This window comes from Epinephelus fuscoguttatus, linkage group LG19 (assembly GCF_011397635.1).
Source record: "Epinephelus fuscoguttatus linkage group LG19, E.fuscoguttatus.final_Chr_v1".
In the NCBI taxonomy this organism is placed as follows: domain Eukaryota; kingdom Metazoa; phylum Chordata; class Actinopteri; order Perciformes; family Serranidae; genus Epinephelus; species Epinephelus fuscoguttatus.
This window is the reverse complement of record NC_064770.1, coordinates 25,712,687-25,736,157: the sequence shown is the minus strand read 5'-3', so window position 1 is coordinate 25,736,157 and position 23,471 is coordinate 25,712,687. Positions and strand designations below refer to the sequence as shown.

The window sequence follows — 23,471 nt, the reverse complement described above, 5'->3', positions numbered from 1 at the left end:
GGAAAATGCATCAAGAAGTAACATTATTGAGTGCGAGAAGAGATGTCTGAGAGTGCTAGGGGAGAGCAAAAGAGGAAAGGAGGGAGGGGAAAGAGGCAGTGAGCCTTGAATAAAGGGGATGATGAGAGGAAAGTGGGACCCTGGAGTGTGCAAGAGGGAGAGGGGGAAGAGATAGAGGGAGGAGGGTGTGTATGTGTGCATTATTGACCACAACCCCTGTGGCTCCGTCCATCCATTCCGCTGTCTGGGGACTGAATGTGCATGTGCGTGTGTGTGTGTGTGTGTGTGTGTGTGTTTTGCATGTATGTGTGTGCCTTCCTGCTGGTTCGGATGCTTCTCTATGTGCGTCTTACAAGCACGTTGCCTTCAGTGCTTGTGTGTGTGTGTGTGTCCCTGGTCGTTGTTGTCAATATAAGTGAGTGTCTCTGTGTCAGCACATGTGTTCCCCTTACGTTACCTCATGCCAAGGAAGTACAGTGTGAGGATTAGAAGGCCTGCCACGTCTGCCTAGCCAGCACAGGGAGCAGAGCGAGGCCCTTTTTAATCCTGCTGAGTGCACCAGCCATATCTGACTGCCTGCCTGCATCGCAACTCATCCACTCAGTCTCTCCCTTTCTTCTGTTGCTCTCTTGCTCTCTCTCGTTCTTGCTCATTTTTCATTTTAACCCCACGTCTTTGTCATTTATCTGAATTTTTCAAGGGGTTTTTGGGGGCGGGGGGGGGGAGTTGTGTGCATCCGCCTCACACTATTTGTTTCATTCATTGTAATTGTCTGTCTGCGACGCTGTAGCTTATCCTCTCCCTTCTTCTACTTTTCTCTGTCTCTGGCCAGGCTGCACATTCCACGAGGATGACTTCTCCATCAAATGTCCTAAACACGAGGTAAGAAAACGAAAGCTTTAAAACTAGCGAATAAATGCATATCAGGCCTTCTGCTATTCCTTTTGAGAGTTTAAAAGTCCAGTGTGTAGGATTTCGGGGGACATGTTGGCACAAGTGTGTTCTCTTCAGTGTTTAATCACCTAAAAATAAGAATTGTCATGGTTTCGTTGCCATAGAATGAGCCGTTTGTTTCCACATATCGAGCGGGTCCTCATCCACGGAGTCCGCCATGTTGCAATGCCATGTTTCTACAGTAGCCCAGTGTAACACACACACCAAACACTGGTTCTAGACGGGGCCATTACATGACAACCACTGTATGTAGCAGACCCTCCACGACAGGCCGAATATTTGTGCAGGGCTAGTGACCTGCCTGGACAAGCCAAACAGTGTTGGTGAAACATTGTTTTTTAACATGAAATTGCTTTATTCAGTATTTTTTAAAGATTTTTTGGGGGGGTTTTGCCTTTATTTGACAGGCCAGATTAAGTGCGAAAAGGGGAGACAGAGCGGGGATGACATGCAGCAAATTGCTGCAGGCTAGAATCCAACCTGCGGCCTGTATATGGGATGCCCACCCTAACCACTTAGCTACTGTGCGCCCTTTATTCGTATTTTTACTGGTTTTAAGCACCTGGTCTGTTTGTTTTAAAGAGGAGGAGACCTCTGCAGATAATTAAGCTTCTGGTAAAAACCTCCTGAACAATGACAACTGAAGGAAATCTAAACAGCAGTTCACGCTTGGCATGTAGGAGAAGTTTCAGCTAGAGTCTTTACTGCTAGCTGCCACTAAATCCTGCACACTGCTCCTTTAAAATCTTTCACCAAATTATTACTGCACCCTGCTTTAACAGTAAGTCATGCATATAAGAAAGGAGGGTGGAATATATGAAGATCATTTAGCATCTCCCAGGGTAACAACCTATAAGACATTAGCGATTTCATATATGTTAATGTACCGCAGGAATGCATACGTTTGTCTTCCCATTAGAACACTTACAGCCTCTCTGCTCCAAGAATCGCTGTGCATGTTTTTTCCTCCATACCCATCCCTCTCCACAGCTCAGAAAAAAATTGAGTTCACACATTGCTGTCACAAGCAGCGGTACCGTGGCTGGATAGATGATACAGTGCAGAACAGAAAACACAATTGTCAGCTCTTGTAAAACAGAGAAAGACTCAAAGGGGGAAACACGAGGGTTCGGGCTGGTGTTCATTGTACACTTGTATCAAGTACCCTATCACGCCCATGCCAAGACGGTCTGGATCTCATCTTGGACTGACTGGTGTTTTGTTACCAAATCAATATGTACCCAATGACCTTGGCAGGCTGAACCCGTATCAACTAACAGTAGCTGTGTAAACACTTAGTTATGCGCCTTTTGTGTATTACTGTCACTCAGCATGCTGTGTTATGACTGCAGACCACTGCAATTACAACAGGCCACTGTTTTTGTCTTATTATGATCAGTCCACTCCACAACTTTCGTGTATAGAGACGCCATCTGCTGGTGGCGTGTCTACACTGCAGCGCACAGAGGAAGGTCAAATGCAGAGGGAGAGGGGGGGAGTAGAGGGGGAGAGATGCTGACATTCAGCAGGGAGCAGCGGTGCATTGAGGCAGCAGTGGCAGTAGCCTCCGTTCCTCCCTCCCTCCCCTCTCTGCATCTCTCCCTCTCTCCCTCTTCTTTTCCTGTTCTCCTCTGTGCAGACTGACAGGGATGAAAAGCTGGCTGCTGATCAAAACACCCCACCCGGCATCACTGCCTGCTATCCTCCCCACATGCTCTCTCCACCCTTTCTCTCTCCTTCCTTCTCTTGTTATTTTTCTCTTTTTTCTCTCTCTTTTTTTTTTACTCCGTACCCCTTATTTTTGCCTGTGCGCTTCCCTGCTGTTCCAGCTCCCTTACTCTGTTCACCTCTCATCTGCTGCGAGCTCCCTTTTTCCATTTTTTCAGTCGTCCTCCCTTCATCCCTCCTCAATCCCTTCCTCCCTCTTTCTCTCCCATCTCCTCTCCCCGCCTCTCCTCACCTCAACTCCCACGTCTAAGCAGCAGAAATAGAGTATGTGAAACAGAGAGAAAAAGGAGAGCAAGACACAGAGAGATTGTTGTTAGCGGGCTGAGGCAGAGCTGTCATCAGCTGAGGGATCTGAAGGTCTGTATGTGTGTGGGTCTGTGCCGCGCCAATTTACGCTGAGCAGCCTAATCAAAGGGAAGAGCAGACACATACACACACGCACACACATACACACACACAACCACCCCACCCATGGGTCCCCCTCTGAAATTTTCCCTCTGCCTGCGTTCGCTTGGTTTCAGGGCTGGAACACACATATCGATGTGATCGCACACACATGTTGCCTTCAGCTGTGGCTTCTCCAGAGCTAAGGGACACACACTGTGTGCGTCCACACAGGTTCATTAACAGGTTACCTGTAAGCTCACACACGTATACACACAGTGAGCGGGGAGAGAGAGACAGGCAGAGGGATGGAAAAAAAAACAGTTTTGTGCAGCGGCTGAGTGGGAACAAAAGACGAATGGGGGCAGTTACATCAGAGAGCGACAGCACGAAAGAGACAGGGATAGACAGAGAAAAGAAGGGCAACCAGAGAGACAGGCAGCGCTTGGTGATGGAGAAACTGAGAAAAAAAAAAACAAGTGAGATTGAAGGTTTAAAAGAATGAGAGCTACTCTGGGGAGGTAAACAGAAAGAGAGGAAAGAAAGAGGGAGAGATAAAAGACAGAGAGCAAAGCTGCTGGTCTGAGTCCAGGCCATAAGGATGGGCAACTGGCAGCTCAGAGAGAAAGACGGAGAGGGTGAACGAGAGATACTGAGGGGCTGCAGAGGAGGATAAGGGGAAAGAAAGCGCTCCACCACCACCGCCGCCACCACACCAGCGCAATTAGTAGGCGTTCCCGCTGTGTCTTTCACGTGGAGCTGGTTCACTGGCCAGCTGCATCCATCTCCCCACTCCTGCACACTGCAGCCAGCTCGCTTTCATGTCTGCAGAACCGCACAGAAACCCTCGCGCACAAAGACGCATGTGCAGCATGTGCACGTAAGCTCCCACCTGCGGTATAATTGTTCCGATAGAACAATGAGTGCAAATTTGTAATAGCTGTGACACATGTCCCCTTTTTGCCAGCTGGCATGAACAGTGTGTGACCAGTCTTTCCACAAAATCTTGAGCAAGTGTGTGAAGGTTTGCGCCTTTCTGCCATAGACCACTCCCATTGCCCCCATCACCACCACCTCATAGCCACTTTGCATGAACACAAACACACACAGACTTGACCTCCACGCCACATATCAGCCTTCTAGGGCAAAAACTGTGGCTGTCAAAGGGTGGGGATATTTTTGTGGATCAACCAACCAACTGACTGACCAACCAACCAATCAACCAACTGACTGACCAACCAATCAACCAACTGACAGAATGAGCTATTGAGCTGCTGGTCACTGCTGAAAAGGCTCATACTCTGCAGTATTGAGGTCAATGCTGCAGTCACAGAGGGAAGACCTCAAAACTTCAGGCTTAGTTCTTACATTCTGGTGTACGACTCGATAGATGGGAAGGTTAGCAAGGAGGAAGTGGGTATACTCTCCTGTTATTTCCAATGGCTTATTGGCTGGTAGTTGGATATACTGTAAACAGCCAGAAAAAGAGGGAGGAATATCCCGTAAACTTGCCCTCCACTACACCACTGGGGACGTGTCCTCTGCGTGCCCCCTGAAATCTACACCCATGCCCTCTGGCGCAGCTCATACTCTTCATCCTCTACATGTGTTTGTGACTTGAATTCATGTCGGTCTCTTTTCCCTTCTTCGACAGGACCTGTAAGATATTCCAGTTCATCACCTCCACCACCAACACCACCTCTCAGCCAGGAAAGCATCACCTATAAAGCAAGGCAAACAAAGATGCTGTCCAACAGCCACCTATACCCTAAAAAAAACACGGTGATGACTGATGACGGACAGGCACATCAGCCAGTGGGGCTGGGGGAGGGTAAAAGGCTGCGCTGAGCCGGAGCTAGGAGCAATACAAACCCTGGAGGATGGCGCCGCAGAGAATAGCTGCTCCCTGAACCCGGCCTGGAAATGTGTTTTCTCAACTGAGCCCCTCACTGGAAGGCAGAAGGCAGCGGCACTGTTTAACAGGAGGATAGACTGCGCTTTAGAGACTGTGTGCCTAGAGCCCAGTGCACAGGGGGGCTGTTTGAAATGCAGAGCGAGGAATGTGTGTGTGTGTGTGTGTGTGTGTGTGTGTGTGTGTGTGTGTGTGTGTGTGTTCTGCCTTCGGATGGGTTGCTATCATATTCAGACACCTGGCGGACACTGATTGGACAGGAACATCCCTCTGGCCACCTTGTCTGTGGGCCAAGAGGTGCGCGTGCGTGAGTGTGTGTCTGTGCGCGCGTATGTGTGATAATCACATTGTCATTCTACAGCCACATCATCAGTGTGTTTGTGTGTTATTACGTGTCTGTGTGAGCGAAGAAGTTCATCTCCAATCCAAGATGTCATTGCATCAGAAAAGCAGCAGCCAACCACTGGATGTACTATCTCAATGTGCGTGTTTGTGTTTAAAAACAAGAGACAAAACGAAACAAAAAAGGAAACTGTACATGATGACGTGCTTTACAGGTTCTAAATATTCTGATATCGAAGAGTTAAGAAAAAAAACGGACGCAGTATTTTACTATAATGCTCTTATCTTCGGAGATGTATTTTGATGTGCATTATGACTATACGACATCATTGCGTCACCCTTGGTATATGTCAGGCTTTGTGTTATTCAGAAATTTAAAAAAAGGAAGAAAAAAAAAATCAATCTCACCTGTGTGCACATTCAGTATGTACAGTAGACGCCATCATCACTCGACAGGTTGCAGATCAGGGCTCCAAGGGTCCAACCGGGAGTCAGGTCATCTCACTTCATATCTATGTACAGTTCAGAAGTATTACTGTTCAACATTGCCATTATGTATGATTATTTCACCTCCCACAGCAGCGTGGAAAGATAAACATTCAGATCTCATAACACACCTGTCTGTGTATCTCAAATGTAGCCTCTTTCACTCTTCCATGCTATGTAACAGCGCCCTGCACGGGGTGTCGGTTTAAGTACTGGTCATATCAAAAGGAGACATATTTAAGTATTAGAGCATAAAAGAAAGTGCAAAAACTCCACACCAAACATTCTCTTTTATGAAGCTCATTATTTAATGGTGTATATAAGTATTTGATGCTGTTTAAATGTAAGATGTGATGTACTAATATAATTGTGTATAGTATTTCCTAGAGATGTTTATTTTCTATAAAATGGAATATGTTATTGCTTATAAAATGTTATTAAAAGAATCCATTGATGAAAAAAAAAATAAGGACCTTTTTTGGGAATGTCACTTGTCATAAGTTGGAGCATGCCGTTTTATTGATTTTCATGTCTATTTGTTTGGAATCGATGACACAGCATCACTTTGTTTGAAATGTTTTTTGTAACGCCAATGTCAAATATACCAGCACCTTTCAATGCTGCTATGACCAACGCCTGCTCTTTTTGTCTTTACTGAACGCGCACTGACACACTGAAGACACATCTGGATTAGCATATCTTGTGTGCTAGCCGAGTAAAAGTAACCACGGTGAGTCAAAAAAGTGAAATCTTACATTATCACAGTCATTTTAACACATCCCATCATTACAGCCATATTTCAAAGTGTCTCTTCTGATATTAAAGGTCCAGTGTGTGGGATTTAGGGGGATATATGTAAGTGTTTTCTTTAGCGTATAATCACCTGAAAATAAGAATCATTGTGTTTACCTGCCTTAGAATGAGCAGTTTATATTAATGTAGGGAGTGGGTCCTCGTGTTAAGGAGATTGCCATGTTGTACGGCCATGTTTCTACAGTAGCCCAGAGCAGTCAAACCAAACACTGGCTCTAGATAGGGCCTTTCGCACCTCCATGACCAGTTTGAATTTGGAGAGGAAGAGACCTCTGTGGATGATTCAGCTCCTGGTAAAAACCTCTTGAACATCTGGATCTCAAGTTACTAGAGAAAAAAGGTGAGCACAAATGCTCAGGAGCTGGGCTACAAATGCTGATTTGCAATGTTGAACTGTTTTATCCTGTGTCAACAAGTAAGAATTCTAGTCAGAGGAAGTTTCGGCTGGTTGAAATCTGCAATCCTCTCCTAAATGCTACTAAATCCCGCCAAATCTTACACACTGCACCTTTGAAAACAGAAAGCACGACAGTAAACACTGTATTCTTCTTTACAAAAGGCTTTAATATTTACATCATAAAAGGATGAAACCAAAGAACACGGAAGAGATGAAAAGATGTCAGTGAAAGAACACATGAATAAAACCTTTAGACATGGCTGCGACTCATTCATCTCAATCTAACGTCTTTCAGTCTTTCACATTAGAGACGCACTATAAAAAAAACATACTGGTCCTGGGACAAACACACATGCCAAAGTCTTTTTTCTTTTTTTACAGTCTTTAAAAATCAAGAAATGGTGGTTCTCTAGGAGCATGAAACTACAATAACTGAAAGAGCATGCGTTGCTCTTCATAATGGAGCTACAAAGGAAAACCAGGAGATTCTCTACAGGCCCTCTTTGGAAAAAAAATGATTTTGAAATTGTCTGTCGTTATGTAACTTGTTGCAAAAGTGCCCAAGGTTCACGTTGAGAGTTTCAGCTGTCTGTTGGTGATGCCAGAATTGGGCGCTGCCAATTTTCATATCATAGTTGCATACGTGTGCAACAGTGCAAAAGGTCAATCGAGTCAGACGACGTGACGCAAATAACTTGATACCGTCTACATTTTGACGGCCGTCGGCATGGCAACACAGTACAGTAACTACATTATTTGGGCCCCGGTCAAAAGCTACCAGATAAAAACAGGTTTCAGGGGAAGAAAATAAGCATTTATCACTCTGCTTATGCAAAATACTGCTTAATCAAAGTTCAGATTATAAATACATTTTAAAATATGTACACAGCAAAACAAGAAATGACCTATGAAAATAACTTCATAAAGCCATGTTTACTATCTCATTGAAATAAGCCTCGCAGGGCTAGTGCAGATAGACACGGAGCTCGTAGAGCGGGTCACCTCTCCTCAGATTATCAACAGTAAAAACGTGATTCGACTTTAACACTATTTGAACCTGCAGAGTGGCTTCCCACCGAACGAGCCCACGGTCAGACCAATCTGAGTTTGGTCCTCTTCCTCCCACGAACACGAGACACCTCACTCTGCAGCCAATCAGGCACTCCAACCCACTGGGTACTCCTGGCTTGCAGAAGGTGCATCTCTGTCAAAAAGATCGGGGGTGGGACTATACTGAACAAGTGCAGGGCAAATATCTCTGTCATGCTTCACACACACTCACATCATTCACACTGAATCGTCCACTAAGAGGACGTGATGGCTCCTCTCTGTGGTCAAACTGCGGCACTGCAATCTCACGAGGGGATTCAGCTCGGTAACTGAGGAAAAAAAATGCCTCCTTTATTATGGTAATAATCCATAGCAACAAGAGTGCGAACTCTACAAGTGCTTCCTGATGGGGGGGTTGAGGTGGTGGGAGGGACAGTCCATGAAGAAAAATCCTGTCACTTTGATATGAATCTGTAGAGTTTAATAAATCTGTTCAATAGCTGCACGCCAAAATGCCAGAGGCCGTGTGGTTGTTGTGTCTGCGGGGGTTTCTTTTCCCATCTGTTTGTGTATTTTAGAGATGTTTCTATATACAGTGTCCATGCATGTCCCTCAGCCCCTCCCGTCTCTCTAGCTGTTGGTGACGGTGGTGCCGCTGCCCAGCTTGATGATCATTTGCTGGCAGTCGTGGAGGGTCCTCTTGTCTCCCAGCTTCTCCAGGGTGCGAGCCGCGTCCGCCAGCATGCCCACCCTTTGGCCAGGAGCCGACAGAAAGGAGGGGGGAAGGTAGCGGCACGCCAGCATCACTGCCTCAGCCTGCTCCCGCTGGCCTGGCCGCGTCTCGCACTCCTCTGCACACAGAAAGACACAAAGGATGTTGTTACCGCGGTGTTTTCGGGTGAGATTTTTGATGTCATCAGCCACCAATGGCAGACTGCAGCTGCTTATTGTTTAATTACTGATGGGATTTAGTGTCGTGGACAATTGGGCAAAGGAGATGTTGAGATAAGTGCAACTGATTACGGCCATTCAGTGTCTCTCAGCTCTCTACAAGTTTTATTTAAAAGTTGGCAGAAGACACAAACCTACAAACTGATGCTTAGCGAACGGCAGCATCTACAGTTGAAGTTTATTAGTAGGTTTTAAATCTGCTTTAGTGCAACCGAACTGCAGCTTGGTACAAATTTAACTCTTAAAAACAAGGTGTTACCTAAAACAGCACAATAAACAGACACTGAGAGCCTGGACTCATCTTATCAGTCACAAATGATGTTGCCACATTCATGAGGTTGAACAGGCAATGCGTGAACAGCAGATACAGCAATTACACACACACAAAAATCTAAATATCAAAAGCAGCAAAAAAGCTCAAAAAACAATTCCACCTGCAGACAGAATTACTCGTGCGGAGCTGATGAAAAAATAAAACCCAACAAAACTACATCCACACACACCTGTCTTGGCTCCGGGCGTTGCCCTGCGTCGCAGCGAGCGATCCAGGAGCTGATGTGTGCGGGTGGGACTGGCCCCCGCCATCAGCCTGGCTGTAGCTTCATGAAGGAACAACTGGAGAGAGACGGAGGGAAGAGTAATGAGGAGGAGGTGGAGGGATGATGACTCATACAGAATGCTCAGCTCTACCTCAGAGAGACTTTGAAGCCTTGTGAACAACGCTGCTAAACACTCGCCTCGGGGGTGTGTGTGTGTGTGTGTGTGTGTGTGTGTGTGTGTGTGTGTGTGTGTGTGTGCGTTGCAACACCTCCCAGCTAATTTCCACAGAGAATTGTACCGTGGACTGCCTGCAAATATGTGCACAGGACAAATTTGGATGTATATGTGTTGTCATCATGGCAGGTACGTGCAGCATGGAAGAATCTGTCGTGATGCCTGTGTGTGTTGATCTTCCACTCGTCGGCTTATGAGGATTTTAAGGCACATTCTGATGAATCATGGTTTTATGTGCCGGCGCTGCGCAGGTGTGTTCATCTTGTTTTAAGAATTCCCTGAGTGTCTGCCAATCATGTTGTGTCTGCGTGTGTGTGAGACTGAGAGGAAATCAGGTTAGAACAGTCTAGATGAAATGAAAGTTCACCTGCATGTCAGCAAGACAATGAATCCCCCAAACTGCTCCCTCGCTGTGAGTCTAACCAAGCACTAGCATGCTAGTGACTAAAACGTAGTGACTAAGACTGTTGTACGTACCCTCCGCATTGCAGGCCTGAAGCTGTGTGCCAGCTTGCGTAGGGAGCTGAGATCTTGCTGAAAGCCTTGGAGCTCCGGTGGGGAGGCCTGGTGGACCCCCGCGGGGCCGCTGGTACCAGTCGTCCCTGACCCCGCAGGACCCGCCCCCTGCTGCTGCAGGCGCCACACATTAGTCCTCATCACCAACAGAAGATCGCACAAGAGCAACTGGATAACCTAGAGAGAGAAATGGACGAGATCAGGATACATGTTCTGGATCAGGATACAGGGGTTGGAGTTCTCTTGGAGTGTTAACATATGCCAAAATAATGCTGAGTCACCTCTCTGAGACCGTTTAGAGGGCTGAAAAGCACTCTAATACTGAACCTGCACAGACTGGTGGGTTCATCGTCTCTCCCTGCGTGCATCAGCCTTCCCTTCATCCAACGCAAACAGATACTCCACCTTGTGCCGAAATTTTGACTTCCCCGGAAATTCCTTCACCATAGCAACCAGACACAACCAAAGCATCTCAGCTGAAAAAAAGTGTGCCACCCCTTTTTTGCACCTCATTTCCTTTGTGTTCGGCATTTATCAATAAGCATGTTTTTCATTTGTTTTAAAACTGTCATTTTTGTTGTTTAAAAAAGCAACAACATACCTAAAAATAGCCTAACAATAACACTAATTTGCAAAGCATTTAATTTAGAGAGATAAAGTAATTTTAAAAAGAAAAAAAAATGGCAGTAATACCACCAATAGCACTGCTGAGACACTTCCTTTCACCACAGCAGCTCTAGTTCACAATAAAATGTGTCATTATTTGCATTAAAAAAAACAAACATTACCTACTCTGAACGATCACCAGATAAATAATAAACAGAGCTTTCACCCCCCCACCCCCCACCTCACTACGTGTGCGTGTTCTTCTGTTAGTGGCCCAGCTCTGTGTTGCACTGCAGGTACATTGCACTCCGCTGAGACACACATGCAATGCAACTACAATGCACCACAGCTCTGGCCGTACACATGCACACACTGAGCTACCTATCCACCAGCATCACCATCTGCTGAACGCCAGAGGGTAGGACACCGCCGTATCACAGGGAGGAGACGCTACAGGGGGATTTGCAGTCTGTGGTAAAGTGTGTGTGTGTATGTGTGTGTGTGTACTGAAGTGATTATGTGTGGGCAATTTTCTCTGTTTACAATTTTATACACGCGCATGTGTGGACACATCTGTCACTGTGTGCATTTGTATGTACTAATTTTTTATATATATTTCTAATGCTGTTGCCCTCACAAAACTTGACTTTAACGCACGCAAATCTGCAAGTGCTTGTGCCTATGTGTGTGCGTATACCTTGTCTAAACTGGAGCTGTGGCAGTGTGGTCCTAGGTTGAGGCTGTCTCGAAGCAGGGCGCTGGCCTTGTCGCTGTAGCTCAGACTCAGCTGGCAGTTTTCCGGCTTGGACAGCAGCGCCCGCACCGCTCTGAATGTGTTCAGACATGCCTTGGGCAGAAGACTCCTGACAGAGCGAGGGGGGAAAAGAGACAGAGGACACAGGTTCAAGAAGTGGAAATGTGTGTGTCCGCAGACAAAAGTTACGCAACACACTCTCGGGCCAGGCTGCGGAGGCTCTAGTGTGTGTTTGTGTGTACGTTCCAACTTACTCTGCGTTCTGCAGGCTGCGGGGCAGGTGCTCAACAGTTGGATATAGTCTCTCTGCCGCGGTGTCGTCTCCTTGGAGCCAGTTGATGATCACCACAGCAACTGAGGACCACCACTTGGAGTGGGGGTCACAGCCTGGAAGTTGGAACAACAACAGTCAAAGGCGAGACACCCGTGGACAAACAAACAAACAAACAAACAAGCAAATATTTGAATCCCCCGCTGCCCACATTCACACTTAACATGCATTAGAGTGCGCGCACACACACACACATGCACTCGAATACACACAGACAGCTGCTGTCTGTAATTTGACCTCTGAATCAATCTGTTTCTACCCTCTGGCATAGTCACAACATGCTGAGAGAAAGCAGCCATTTTGACGACTCCCTCATGAGGGAAAACTACTCCATTTAACATTGGGCAACACACTTACACACACATACACACACACTGACTTCCAACACTATGAGCAACCTGCGGCTCTGCCAAGAAAAGTCTCCTATTAAAATCCCTGCACAGGCTCCCCTCCCCTCCGTCCTCCCAAGGTGATCACCGATTTGACAGCGCTGAAGATAGATGAAGCAATCTAGAGGATGCCTCCCGTTCACCTAGCCCCCTTTCGCTCAGATCTGTGATCAGCGAGGACAAAGGGAAGCGGTGGGAGGGCGGAAGTCAACCCCGAGGAAATCACGCTACTCAATCTCAATAGTGTAAAAATGAACTTTATCTCACCGCTTCTTACTTCGCGAGCACATTAAGGAAATCGAACCGTCGGGGCAGGTGACTGAAAGATGCGGGACAAGCAAATGCAATTCTCTCGGGGAAGATAAGTAGTAATGAAGTAAGGAGCCCCGAATCTACACTTGGATTTGTCGATGTACTCAAGCAACAGAAGTGGTTTCGGGCGGTGAGTGTTTGGTTGCCAAAGTTCTACAAGCTGTCTTTGGGCTGAGAGTCAAAAACTGCTGTCATTAGCTGCCACTAAAGTGTTTGGATGTTAAACTCTAAAAACGTGCTTTGGTTTTTCAGAGCTTTCAAGATATAATGTATGTCCAGTCCACTTTTGCACACCTGCACCTGCAAAGCTCAGTACCAAAACTGACCCATTACCCGTAATTATCTCTAATCTAAATTTACACCTTCCCCAACCTGTTATCAGAAGTCCCATGACCCGACCCGTGATTACCAACGAATGCAAAGAGACACAAGTGGGTTTTGTTGCGAGTTACCCGGCAGGTACTTGACCCATTACAGGACTCTGCTTTACAGTAATCGGTTTCCATCTTCCCAGACAAATTAATGCGTTGTTGACGCCGTTGTTGTTGACGGCGTTGTTGTTGACTTACCAGTCACAGTGGCCATGTTGGAGCCAATAGCAAAAGACTGGGAGGTGGCACCAGCCGCATCTGAAGCACTGATCAACAGCTGGAGGTACTCCAGGGCATCAGCATACTCCCTGTGCAGAGACACGCACTGGTTAATTTGCCGCCACGTGAACATATGACAATTTAAAATATATTATTACCAGTTTATTTTTTTAATAGCCCATTATGTTGTCCTTATTGCTTACTGTCAAACAGTAAATCAACTATGAAGTTCTCATAAATACTATCAAAGTGGTACACAAATTTCAGTGAGGTGAACAGGGATCAAAAACTGGTATTTGGAAGTGTGTTTAGTTTCCTCACCCCTCGCCCTGGTTTGAGCTTTTCCCTTCATGTGGCTGGGCAACACAGTACAGCGCTTTCTCCAGGAGGTGTTCCCTGAACGCCTGAGTCACCTGAGCCAGAGGATCCACTGTAAGAGAACCAACACACCATTAACATGACAAATACACTGCCTGAGTGTGCACACGACGCAAAACAGGAGTTTAGGCCTTATGTGACAAATTGTGTACTACGTTTTATCCGCACTGACCAGTATTGCCAGCCTGGCTGTAGATGCTTTCTTTAGGAGTGCTGCGAATAGCCCAGTCCCCATCCACAAAGAAGCGGTGACCGAGTGGGTGACACAACCACTGCATAGCTGGAGGCACACTGCCACTGGATGACAGGCACGCCTGGCGGGCGCTGCTCAGGAACACACGCTATCAGAATAGAAAAACAAAGTAGTCAGTTAAGTTCTTCAATTGAATGTCGACAGACTTGCACAGCTTATAGGTTACTACTGATGTTTCAGCAAGTCTGAAACTGAATTAACACTTCCTAAAAGCAAACAGGTCACAACAAAACCTGAAAAGCATCTCCAATAATATGGTACTGAAAATACAAACAGGCATTGTTGCACTGAACCGTGACCCCCGTATTGTGACGGTTCGGCAAGAATAGATGACCCTTACGGCCCTAGTGCAAGTGCTTCTTTCTGATGGCATCCAAGCAAAAACATCTGCATAAAATATTAAATTTGTGCAACATTAATGACTGAGCGAGACTGTACATGTGCAGACTAAGGGTACTTACTGAGGTAAAATGCAGGATCCTTGGCAGGCTGGCTTTGACCCGTAGAGCTGCTGAGACGTAGACCTCAGCCAGACTGGCTACAGGCAGACAGGAGCCAGCGCACTCTGCCAGGTTCACCGCACTCAGAGCCATGTGCACCGCTGACAGGTGGCTACCGTTCAGCTTACCTGTGTGCACATATATAAGACAAGAAACAGTTACATGTGTATATTCTTTAATCACACTATTTTGCAAAGAATAACAGCGATGCAATAATCCTAAAAAGGTTCTGCAACAGTCAATAAACCTGTTATTGGCACTGAATCAGCATAAGCCGACTCTTCCAGCAAAAAAAAAAGGGGGGGCTGCTCTTTAATCACCTGAGATGCTGTCACTTCAATGAGCCACCCTACAGTGTTCAGTCTCCCACACTGATTTAATTTAAAAACAGGGTTTTTCCCACCAACTAACCTGTCATGTGAAGCTGGTGCAGGCGGTGGTAAACCAGAGCGGCGTCCCGGCTGCTTTTACAGGCGTCTTCCTTCAGGGGGCGGTCAGATCGTAGCCCTCCAGCCCTGGCAGCCAGCCAGCGGCCCACCCAGACGCGCTGCAGACAGAATCTTAGCAGGGACCAGAGTGCGGCGCATGCCAGGTCCAACTGGGAGATGGGTAAGGGACGACCAAGAGCCTTTAGACAGGTCCACAGGTTCTGACTGGCCTGGGCGAAATCTCCCTGGAGAGGGTGAAAGAGATCAGTGATGATGAGGAACAACAGATAATAATATTTAATTTGGATTTGTTTGTATTGAGTAAACAAAAAAACATACTCTAGCGAGGTCCAGGTCAGCCTGCTTGCGGTGCCTCCAGAACAAGACAGACGATCCAGAGTGTGGTCTGGTAACAGGCTCTCCGTACACTAACAGTCGGATCAGAACCCCTGACACCAGAATACCGTTGAGCAGCCACACCAGTATAGTCGGCAGCATCCAGTCCATCCAACCCCATGAGTCCGCTACAGAGAGCACATTTCATTTAATATTTTGGAGTCATCATTTTGAAATCAGCGCCTTACATGATCTCAAAACAGCTCATTTTACCTGCGATCTCCACACCCAGCATGGTTCTTCCTGCATGATGGGTGGCAGTGGCGGCTGCGCTTCCAGCCGAGCTGCTGCTGGATGAGCAGAGCAGGGCGGCCAGTGGGTTGAGGGAAAGGAAGAGGAAGGTGAAGGCGCACAACGCCATGCGGGAACGGTCCAACATACCGCCAGCGCTGCCTCCTGCTGCTGATCTGTCTAACACGCCCACGCTCGGCTGATGAGCAGAACAGAGACCAGAGAGATTTATGAGACAAAAGTGTAGACATAGACGAAATACAGCAGTGACTGCTTGAGGATTTAACCTGTTGACTATCTACTATACTGTATGCATCTTGATGGGTTACATACCTTAGTGTCTTCCCCCATGGGACTGTCAGGCTCTGAGTCACTGCCACAGTGTGAGAAAGAGGTGGGGGAGCCCACGTCAGAGGCTGGCGGGGTGGGCAGCTCGTTCTTCACATCAGCTGGTCCGTCCACCTCCATGGCAACCAGGTCCTTGAGAGACTCTGGACAAAAGAGTAAAAGGAAAGATGGGCAGTTAGAGGGTCAATCAGTGGAACAAAAGTAAAGACATCCTCAACTTTCAATTCCACTTACTCAGAGGCTACAGACGACCAATTTCACTTTCGGGATAACAGTAGCTATCAATAGACCTCATCACAAAAAAGGTCAACTGAATGATTTATTTTCAAGGAGCTGAAATAAACTGCAGTGGAGCCGTTATGGAATAAAGCAGAGAGAGAGATTTTAAGCACGTACTGTTTTTCTGGGCTGCCATTTTATAAGCCATGTTCTCCTGCTTGAGTTTCTGGTTGGACTGCTGCAGGTAACGGATGTAGTCGATGGCTTTCCTCAGCACTGCAGACTTGTTGAGCTATGAGAAAGTGCAAACAAATCATATAAGATGAGGCTCCTCTTGTCAATGTTGCTGATTGCCAGATTTTTCTTTAACATGGAGAGACTGCAATAAAATTAAATGATACTCTTCCCTACCTTGGCCTCAGTGCCAGCCACCAGATCTTTGAGCTCAATGATCTTATCATTAATAGAGGAGCGGTAGCGCTTCTCGATGGCATTGTGAGCCGTGCGCTTCTCGCCCTTGTGCGGCTGGCCTGCTGGCTTGCCGGTGATAGCGATGCGGTTGATGGGCAGCTTCTCAGTGTCCACCATGACGGGCACCGTGGTCAGGATGGTGCCACTGCCCATAAAAGCCTGAAGATGCAAATAAGGTGGCAGAAAATAAGGAAGACAGTTACCTGAAGAATGCACAGTGATCTTTTCTTAATAACAACTTGCATGTGATGTGCCTACCTGCAGTGAAGTGCTCTGTACTGGGGTGGTGGTGGCCAGCGATGTGGGGGAGGCCATAGTAGTGACAATACAGGGGTCGTGCTTCAGAGTGGTCAGCAGCAGAGAATCAGCCTTGATGAACTGGGGCTGCAGCAACACCTGAGAACACACACATACACACACACACACACACACACACACACACACACACACACACACACACACACACACACAGGTACAGTAAAGATACCCAGCTCTGCTTTTGGTTTTATAGGATTTACTAAGTCCACTCAGGCTCATTCAATGCCAGTCTAAAACACTTACAGGTACTTGCTGTACATGTGGTGCGATGGTTTGAACCGGCGGGCTCGCCGACGTGGCCAGGAGAGGAGTAGTGGTGGTCAGCCCTTGGAGCTGAGCCTGGATGGTGACTGGCTGAACAGTTGGAGGTGATGATGACAGGATGGTGGTGGGTTGGCTCACAGTGCTGGGACTGCCAGCTGGAAAATTAGAGTCCAAAAGATGTTGTCAGCCCTTAACTCAAGCGTGTATAATTGTAAGAAATATCCATGACAGCAACCTACACCTGCTTTTTAGCAACTGCACACTTGATTTAACTTTTAAATCTAGTTCTACGGTGCATGACAAAAATGTCCCAGTATTCTTTATACACTGTTAATCATTTGGGCATTTCAGAAATTTGAGTGGCACCACATTCCAGCACTCAAACAACAAATCTCTACAGTAAGTCTGTAGTTGAAAATGTTACAAGAAGAAATAATGGGCCACCAAATACACTGCATCTGTACATGTTACCAGCCAATATCAGCTTTAAAAAGCAATTTCAAATAGGTCTAGTATTCTTTATACTAGGGTGATGTGCCAGTTTGTGAACACTTGTGCGAGCTTTTAATTTTAAAGGAGCAGTGACTGGGATTTAGTGGCATCTAGCAGTGAGGACTGCAGATTGTAACTTAAATATTGTCCTGTCTGGGCTACTGTAGAAACACTATGGTGCAACATGGCAGACTCTGTAGACAAGGACCTGCTCCCTATGTAGATATAAATTGCTTGTTCTAGAGGTAATGAAAACACAACGATTCTTTATTTCAGGTGATTCAACATTTAAAAGAGCATACTTTTTATATTATATTCCATTTCTGCCAATATTTCTTCCTAAATCCTTCACACTAGAGCTTATAATATCTACACCAGCATTTGTACTAAGACAAAAACATTCTGGTATTGACTGATGAAGCTGAGAAAATGTTAGATATTTGTACTGGTTTAAACACATCATTATTTATTGTTGGTTACTGACAGAACTCTACTACACCTGACACTGTGCAAGCCATTATCTATTTGTTTGTAGGCCAATAGGTGACACACAATCTCACTGGACATGAGTGATAGCAACATTCAGTGTGTCACCTTATGTTCCTTATCAGCTCCAACTGGGCTAGACGCTGAGATCACCTGTCAGTACCAGGGTCAGGGAGTTTTAAAGGAGCAATAAAGATTTATTGCCTCTGAGACAATTCAGAAGCAGTGTTTAATTTATTACTTTTCACCCACTACAAAAACCCCCTGCAACAATCAGGTGTCAACGTTTTCAGTGGACGCGGCTGCGGCAGATACGCAGCTATGCCATATGTACGTATACAATGGGTGCCACCCAGACAAAGCATTTTCATTTAGCTCCCAGACTTTCATGCTGCCGAGCAAAGTCTATTAGATTAGGATTTGGATACGAGATCAGCTGAGGTTGAATAGCCTGCTGTCCTAGCTTGGTAAATGCAATACGTGTGAAGAGACATCTTGGTGTGCAGTGGCGTTTCCAAACTACACTTGTATAAGAAGTTCTGCTTTTAACTAAACTGAGACTAGTATTGTTATCCATCTAAAACTATTAATACTAGTTTAAAGAACTCAAAAAGATCTCTATTAGGCATCATCATCAGAGACTGCTTACCTGTGTAGCCGTTCTGATTGCTGTAGTTGGTCCGGACCTGCTGGGGCTGAGCCTGAAGCTGTGTCTGCGGCTGTGGCTGAGGCTGAGGCTGAGGCTGAGGTGGAGTCTGGGGCGCAGGCGAGGTGAAGAGAGCCTGGGGTGTGGCGCTGAAAGCTGGGTTCGGTGCTGGTGAGCCATGAGGTGACGCTGCCTGAGCCGTGGCAGGCGGGCTGAGAATGGGTTGGGGCTGCTCCACCTGGGGCTGTCTGAGGCTCTGAGCCTGCTGTGGGGATGACGGCTGCTGCCTCTGCGTGGAGCTGGGCACCTGGGCCAGGGGGGACTGCTGGAAGGTGGGAGGCTGGAAGGCCTTGTCCGGGGTGGATGAGCTACGGGTGATGGGAGGGCCCAGGAGTGCATCCAGGTGGGGGCTACTGCTTAGGATGGAAGAGGAAGATGAGGGTGGAGTTGGAGGTGTGGTAGTGGCGGTTGGAGGGGCAGATGAGGTGATGGACTGAGTCAGACCAGGATGCTCTTGGCTGGGAGGAGGTGCTGTGTATGGAGGGTTATCAAACAGTCCTCCAAACTCCATGTCCTGGTTGCTGATGAGCTGTAGCATGTCTGAGGAGGAAGAGAAAGAACGGAAATCGTCACTGCTACTGACCAAGTAGGAAAAAATATAACTTTCCAAGATAACGCCAGAAATCTGCAGCTCTGTCTATCTATACTGCTAAATCATGCACCAGCCCACATGCACACTGTTTATAGTGTAACAGCACTCAAAATTACTACAGAGTAGTAAAGCTACAAAAATGATCACTGTGTTCAAATAACTTCACGTAAGACGGACATACAAACCAAGCTTTCACTGCAGCGTGCAATAAGAATGCATCATTTTCCCCCAAAAACCAATGTCAGAATATAAAACTCAAAAGCAAATAAAGACTAAAACATTCATAATTCAAACTGGTGAAAAAAGGAGAATATTTCTATTCTTCTTTATTTAGCATTTTCTCCACAAACGGGGAATACTGAATAGTCTAATTTGTGATAAAGACTATCGGGGCAGTTTGAAATTACTAGAATAAAAGCAGTTTTTGCCTGAAGCACATTTTTGCTGCTTTTCATAATCAATAAATATGAAATGTTTTAGAACCAGGATTTAGTAGGAACCAAAATTGAATTTGAATGGATACATTTTGGATATATTTCTATTTGAATGTTAACTCAGGGGACTGCTGTAAAAGAGCTTAATGCTCAGTCAATCTTCCCTGAATAAACAATGGTTGAATTAATTATAAGATACATATTAAAAGGCTTTAATGGGACAATGATGACTTTTTTTCTTGATTCATACCAGAGAATTGCAGAATGACTGTAGTACACATTAATAATAAGAGAGTGAGACAGCGCAGTAGGTACTGGTGTATCGATACTGCAGAAAATGACTGCCAAAACAGATTTGCTAAACAGCTCAGTGAGCCCCATCCGATTCAGACAAGTGTTGAAGGAAATGTGGCCCACACACTGGAAACCACTTTAATATTTTTGGTCCTGCCCCAAGTTAAGCAACTTTTAGAAGGACGTGTTAGATGCCCTGAGAGCAGTGTTGCATCAAAATATCCCCAAAGATCCAGAGGTGATTCTCCTCGGAGCAATCCCTGAAAGGTTTGAGAGGAGGGCAAAATTGTATCTATTACAAATCCTCTTGGGGGCTGCAATTAAATGTATCACAGTTAGATGGTTGAATCCTGAACCTCCAACGTACAACATCAGAATTAAAAAATATGGGAACTGTATGAGATGGAAGGATCACATATGGATTTAGGTTGCAAATTCATAAAGACATGGAGTCCTGTAATGAGTTTGTTAATGCAGTGGGGGAAAGCTAAAATCCATATTTCCCTTCTATTCTCACTTCTATATTTTTCAGTTCACTCTATTTTTTTATTTACATTTTTTTCTTTTTTCTCTCCTTATTTCTTCTCTTTTTACTCAAGAGTATATATGCGGTCAAGCAGGTATATTTGTATGTACACATACACACATTATTTTTTATGTATCATTATTATTGGTATCACGTTTTCTTTCTTATTCCTCACAAGTCTGAATCTCAAGAACATCTTATCGCACTTGAACACTTCACCGTACTTGTCTTACACCGGGATTGATGTTATGGCAGCTGAAAACTTTGTACATTTAATCAAAGTACTATGTACTACCATGTGTGAGCTATGTAAAAATTATATAGCTTGTATAAAATGCTGAAGTTGGAATAAAAAGTGAGTTCAAAACAAAAATAAGAATGGATATGTGTTGATAATTTCAACAACAATTCTATAAACACAGCAAAGCCTTGCACACAAGACAAACAAGACAAACACACCAACAGGTTCACATATACCATACTATCTAGAATTAATGTTAGTCAAGCCATGTGCCGTCAGACTATTTATAGTATTCCTGCAGCTGCAACCTTACTACATTATGGTCTCTCAACTATTGCCTCAAGCGTCCCCATTATCATGTTTTAAGCATGTGAGATGCAAATTATATTTTTCCCACACAAACTGCTGTGGCATTAATGCTTTTAAATTCATATTAGACATATCAGTGCTTTCAATGCACTGTTATATTCTGCTGAAATATACCAAATTGACAAATCGTGTTCAAGCCTCTAATTTTGACCTCATGAAGCTCAACAGGATTATAATGCAAAAAAAAAAACAAAAAAACCCTGACACGGTGTGTGTATGTTGTGTCTGCAGTGAAACGCAGCACCCTGGATTTGTAGTCCAGTGTTTTGTATGAGGTGATCGCTCTTGACCAATCAGAGCGCGTCTCAGAGACTTGCTATGCCGATCAGCCCAAGACAGGAAAGAGAGGGAGCGCTGTCTGTGGCTCCGCGCGAGGTTACCATCGAGCAGCATCACCGAGGGTTACTGTCGGTCAAAATTTGGGAAGAAGACGAGCACGTCTCCGAAATATGCAATACCAACCAGAATTTTCACAGTGTTGCTTTGCACTAATATTATCATAAAAATACATATAAGATACTAGTGTAAAGCCTCTGTGGGAAACTGAGAATATTACACCACTGATATGTCTAATTAAATGCTTCCCTTGCTCTGCATCCCTACATTACATCAAACGAGTGATGGAAATGCGACCATAACACACAAAAAACCTCAAATTACAACGCCAGTTTTTAGCAAACCTTATTAATGCACACGTTTTTATAAGTTAATAACGTTACAGCAGATGCAAACAAGCACGCGTTTACAATAAACATTAGGAAAAACCGAAAGGTGTCAACAGAGCACATTGTTAAAATGTTATTTTATGTCTTGACAAAAACATATACAAAAGATGTGAGAAGTCGGTCAATTGAGGCACTGTGAACTCAATGAGGAGGAATGAACGACAGTAACCTCTGTCTGTGGAACAGGCTGGGGGCGGGGCGCACTCACGACCATTAGCAGCACGTTAGCCTCACCTAATAGCACAGCTAACCTGCTTTAATGATCTAATAATCGATTATTTATCGCTCCTACTGAATGGAAATGAGTTCTGATAGTGCAAGAAGCAACACTGTGAACAAGCCAGCCTATTATCACCTCTGCTTGCCTCCATTATAAAGAAAGAATGAAGAATAACGTTACTGTTGCTAGCTAGCTAAACGGTTAGCATTAGCTAGTCTAGCTAGTGATGGCTGATGGAAGCTACGCTGTGAGCTGAAGCATTGTAAGTTGGTCACTGGTGAGGTTTGCGGTGTATGTTGGTATAGATTAGGTTTTTAGATATTAAACACAGGAGGCAAGTCAAACTAAACACACATGGCATGCAGGAGGTAACGTTAGCTTTAAGTTACAAGCAGTGTTGTTGGTTTAGCTCTTTAGCAAACATTAAACTGGATTAACGGTCAAACACTGTTGCATTTTCTTACCATCAATGTCGCTTAAGAGGGCCGTGTCAATATCGCTGGGGTCATTAAGCGACAGCGTTGGATCCAGGTTATCCAACGAGGGATCGTCAAAAGACAGGCTGTTCATCTTCACTCTTGTGTCTGGCTTTCCGATGTAGACTTGAATAGCTGTTGAAATCGCTCCGAGGGGGGAAAAATCGCAAACTTCTCACGTCCCTACATTTGCTAACGCATCACACCCCGAGTCTTCGTGAAAAAATACGCGCAAAGTGAGCTGTAACTTTTTAATTGATGTGTCAACTAACTACTCACTCGGAGCCCCATGATCGTCCGGGGAAACTTGTCAAACCAAGCCAAACACTGAGGCTCATTCAGCACTAACCTGCTTACGGCGGCAGCCGAAAGAACCCACCTAGACGACTGTGATTGACAGGCGCGTCAGCCAATCACTGGCTTTTTACTGGATTCCCACGTCCCCTGTTTCTCAGGGTTGTTTTGATTATTTGACTCAAGGGGTGACAGCATGTGGAGCATGTGTCAAAATTATATAACACAAGAATGTACAGTGAAACATCATTATTAAGGTACTTAATAAACTGGTGTAACGGCGCCGAAATACTTATAAGGATCTGATTTAAATGTACTATTAAATTATTAACTACACAGACGAAGTTTGATTCATTCCATATATAATAATTTAACCCGTGCTATCCATCCTAGTCTTCTCCGTCCATGTTAATATCGGATATATATTTCCCCAAACTGTGTATTTTGAGGGAGACAGCATGGATATGTTTATTGTGGGTTTGCCCCCAACAGCCAATCAGAGCCGAGCGGGCGTGAGCTCC

General features: G+C 45.4%; 2 protein-coding genes across 3 annotated transcripts in view; one reads left to right on the top strand and one right to left on the bottom strand.

The window, feature by feature from the left end:
* Nucleotides 1–7,515, top strand: part of LOC125880117 (retinoic acid-induced protein 1) — a 71,949-nt gene extending 64,434 nt beyond the window's left edge. For both annotated transcript variants that reach the window (XM_049562401.1, XM_049562400.1), the window contains 2 exons: nt 833–882; nt 4,721–7,515. In XM_049562401.1, coding sequence (XP_049418358.1) covers nt 833–882; nt 4,721–4,793 — 123 coding nt within the window. In that variant the 3' untranslated portion in view covers nt 4,794–7,515. The remainder of the gene's footprint in view (nt 1–832; nt 883–4,720) is intronic.
* Nucleotides 7,163–23,052, bottom strand: srebf1 (sterol regulatory element binding transcription factor 1). Its single transcript, XM_049562413.1, has 19 exons — nt 22,645–23,052; nt 18,723–19,319; nt 17,075–17,250; nt 16,772–16,909; nt 16,454–16,672; nt 16,220–16,334; nt 15,809–15,966; nt 15,458–15,674; nt 15,188–15,372; nt 14,832–15,093; nt 14,382–14,548; nt 13,840–14,008; nt 13,611–13,719; nt 13,269–13,378; nt 11,922–12,054; nt 11,611–11,776; nt 10,269–10,484; nt 9,521–9,632; nt 7,163–8,917 (listed from the first exon to the last, which is right to left on the bottom strand). Exons 1-19 carry the CDS (start codon nt 22,748–22,750, stop codon nt 8,697–8,699), a joined length of 3,576 nt encoding a protein of 1,191 aa, XP_049418370.1. The 5' UTR covers nt 22,751–23,052; the 3' UTR covers nt 7,163–8,696.
* Nucleotides 23,053–23,471: the final 419 nt, after the last annotated feature.

Bases quoted from the DNA above. Each gene is read 5' to 3' on its own strand.
- srebf1 (XM_049562413.1), bottom strand. From the start codon at position 22,750: ATGAACAGCCTGTCTTTTGACGATCCCTCGTTGGATAACCTGGATCCA. The intron at 15,373-15,457 runs GTAAAATGAGCT...TGCTCTCTGTAG, and splicing joins GCTGGGTGTGGAGATCGCAG to CGGACTCATGGGGTTGGATG. The intron at 13,379-13,610 runs GTGAGGAAACTA...GTCTCTGCACAG, and splicing joins AGCTCAAACCAGGGCGAGGG to GGAGTATGCTGATGCCCTGG.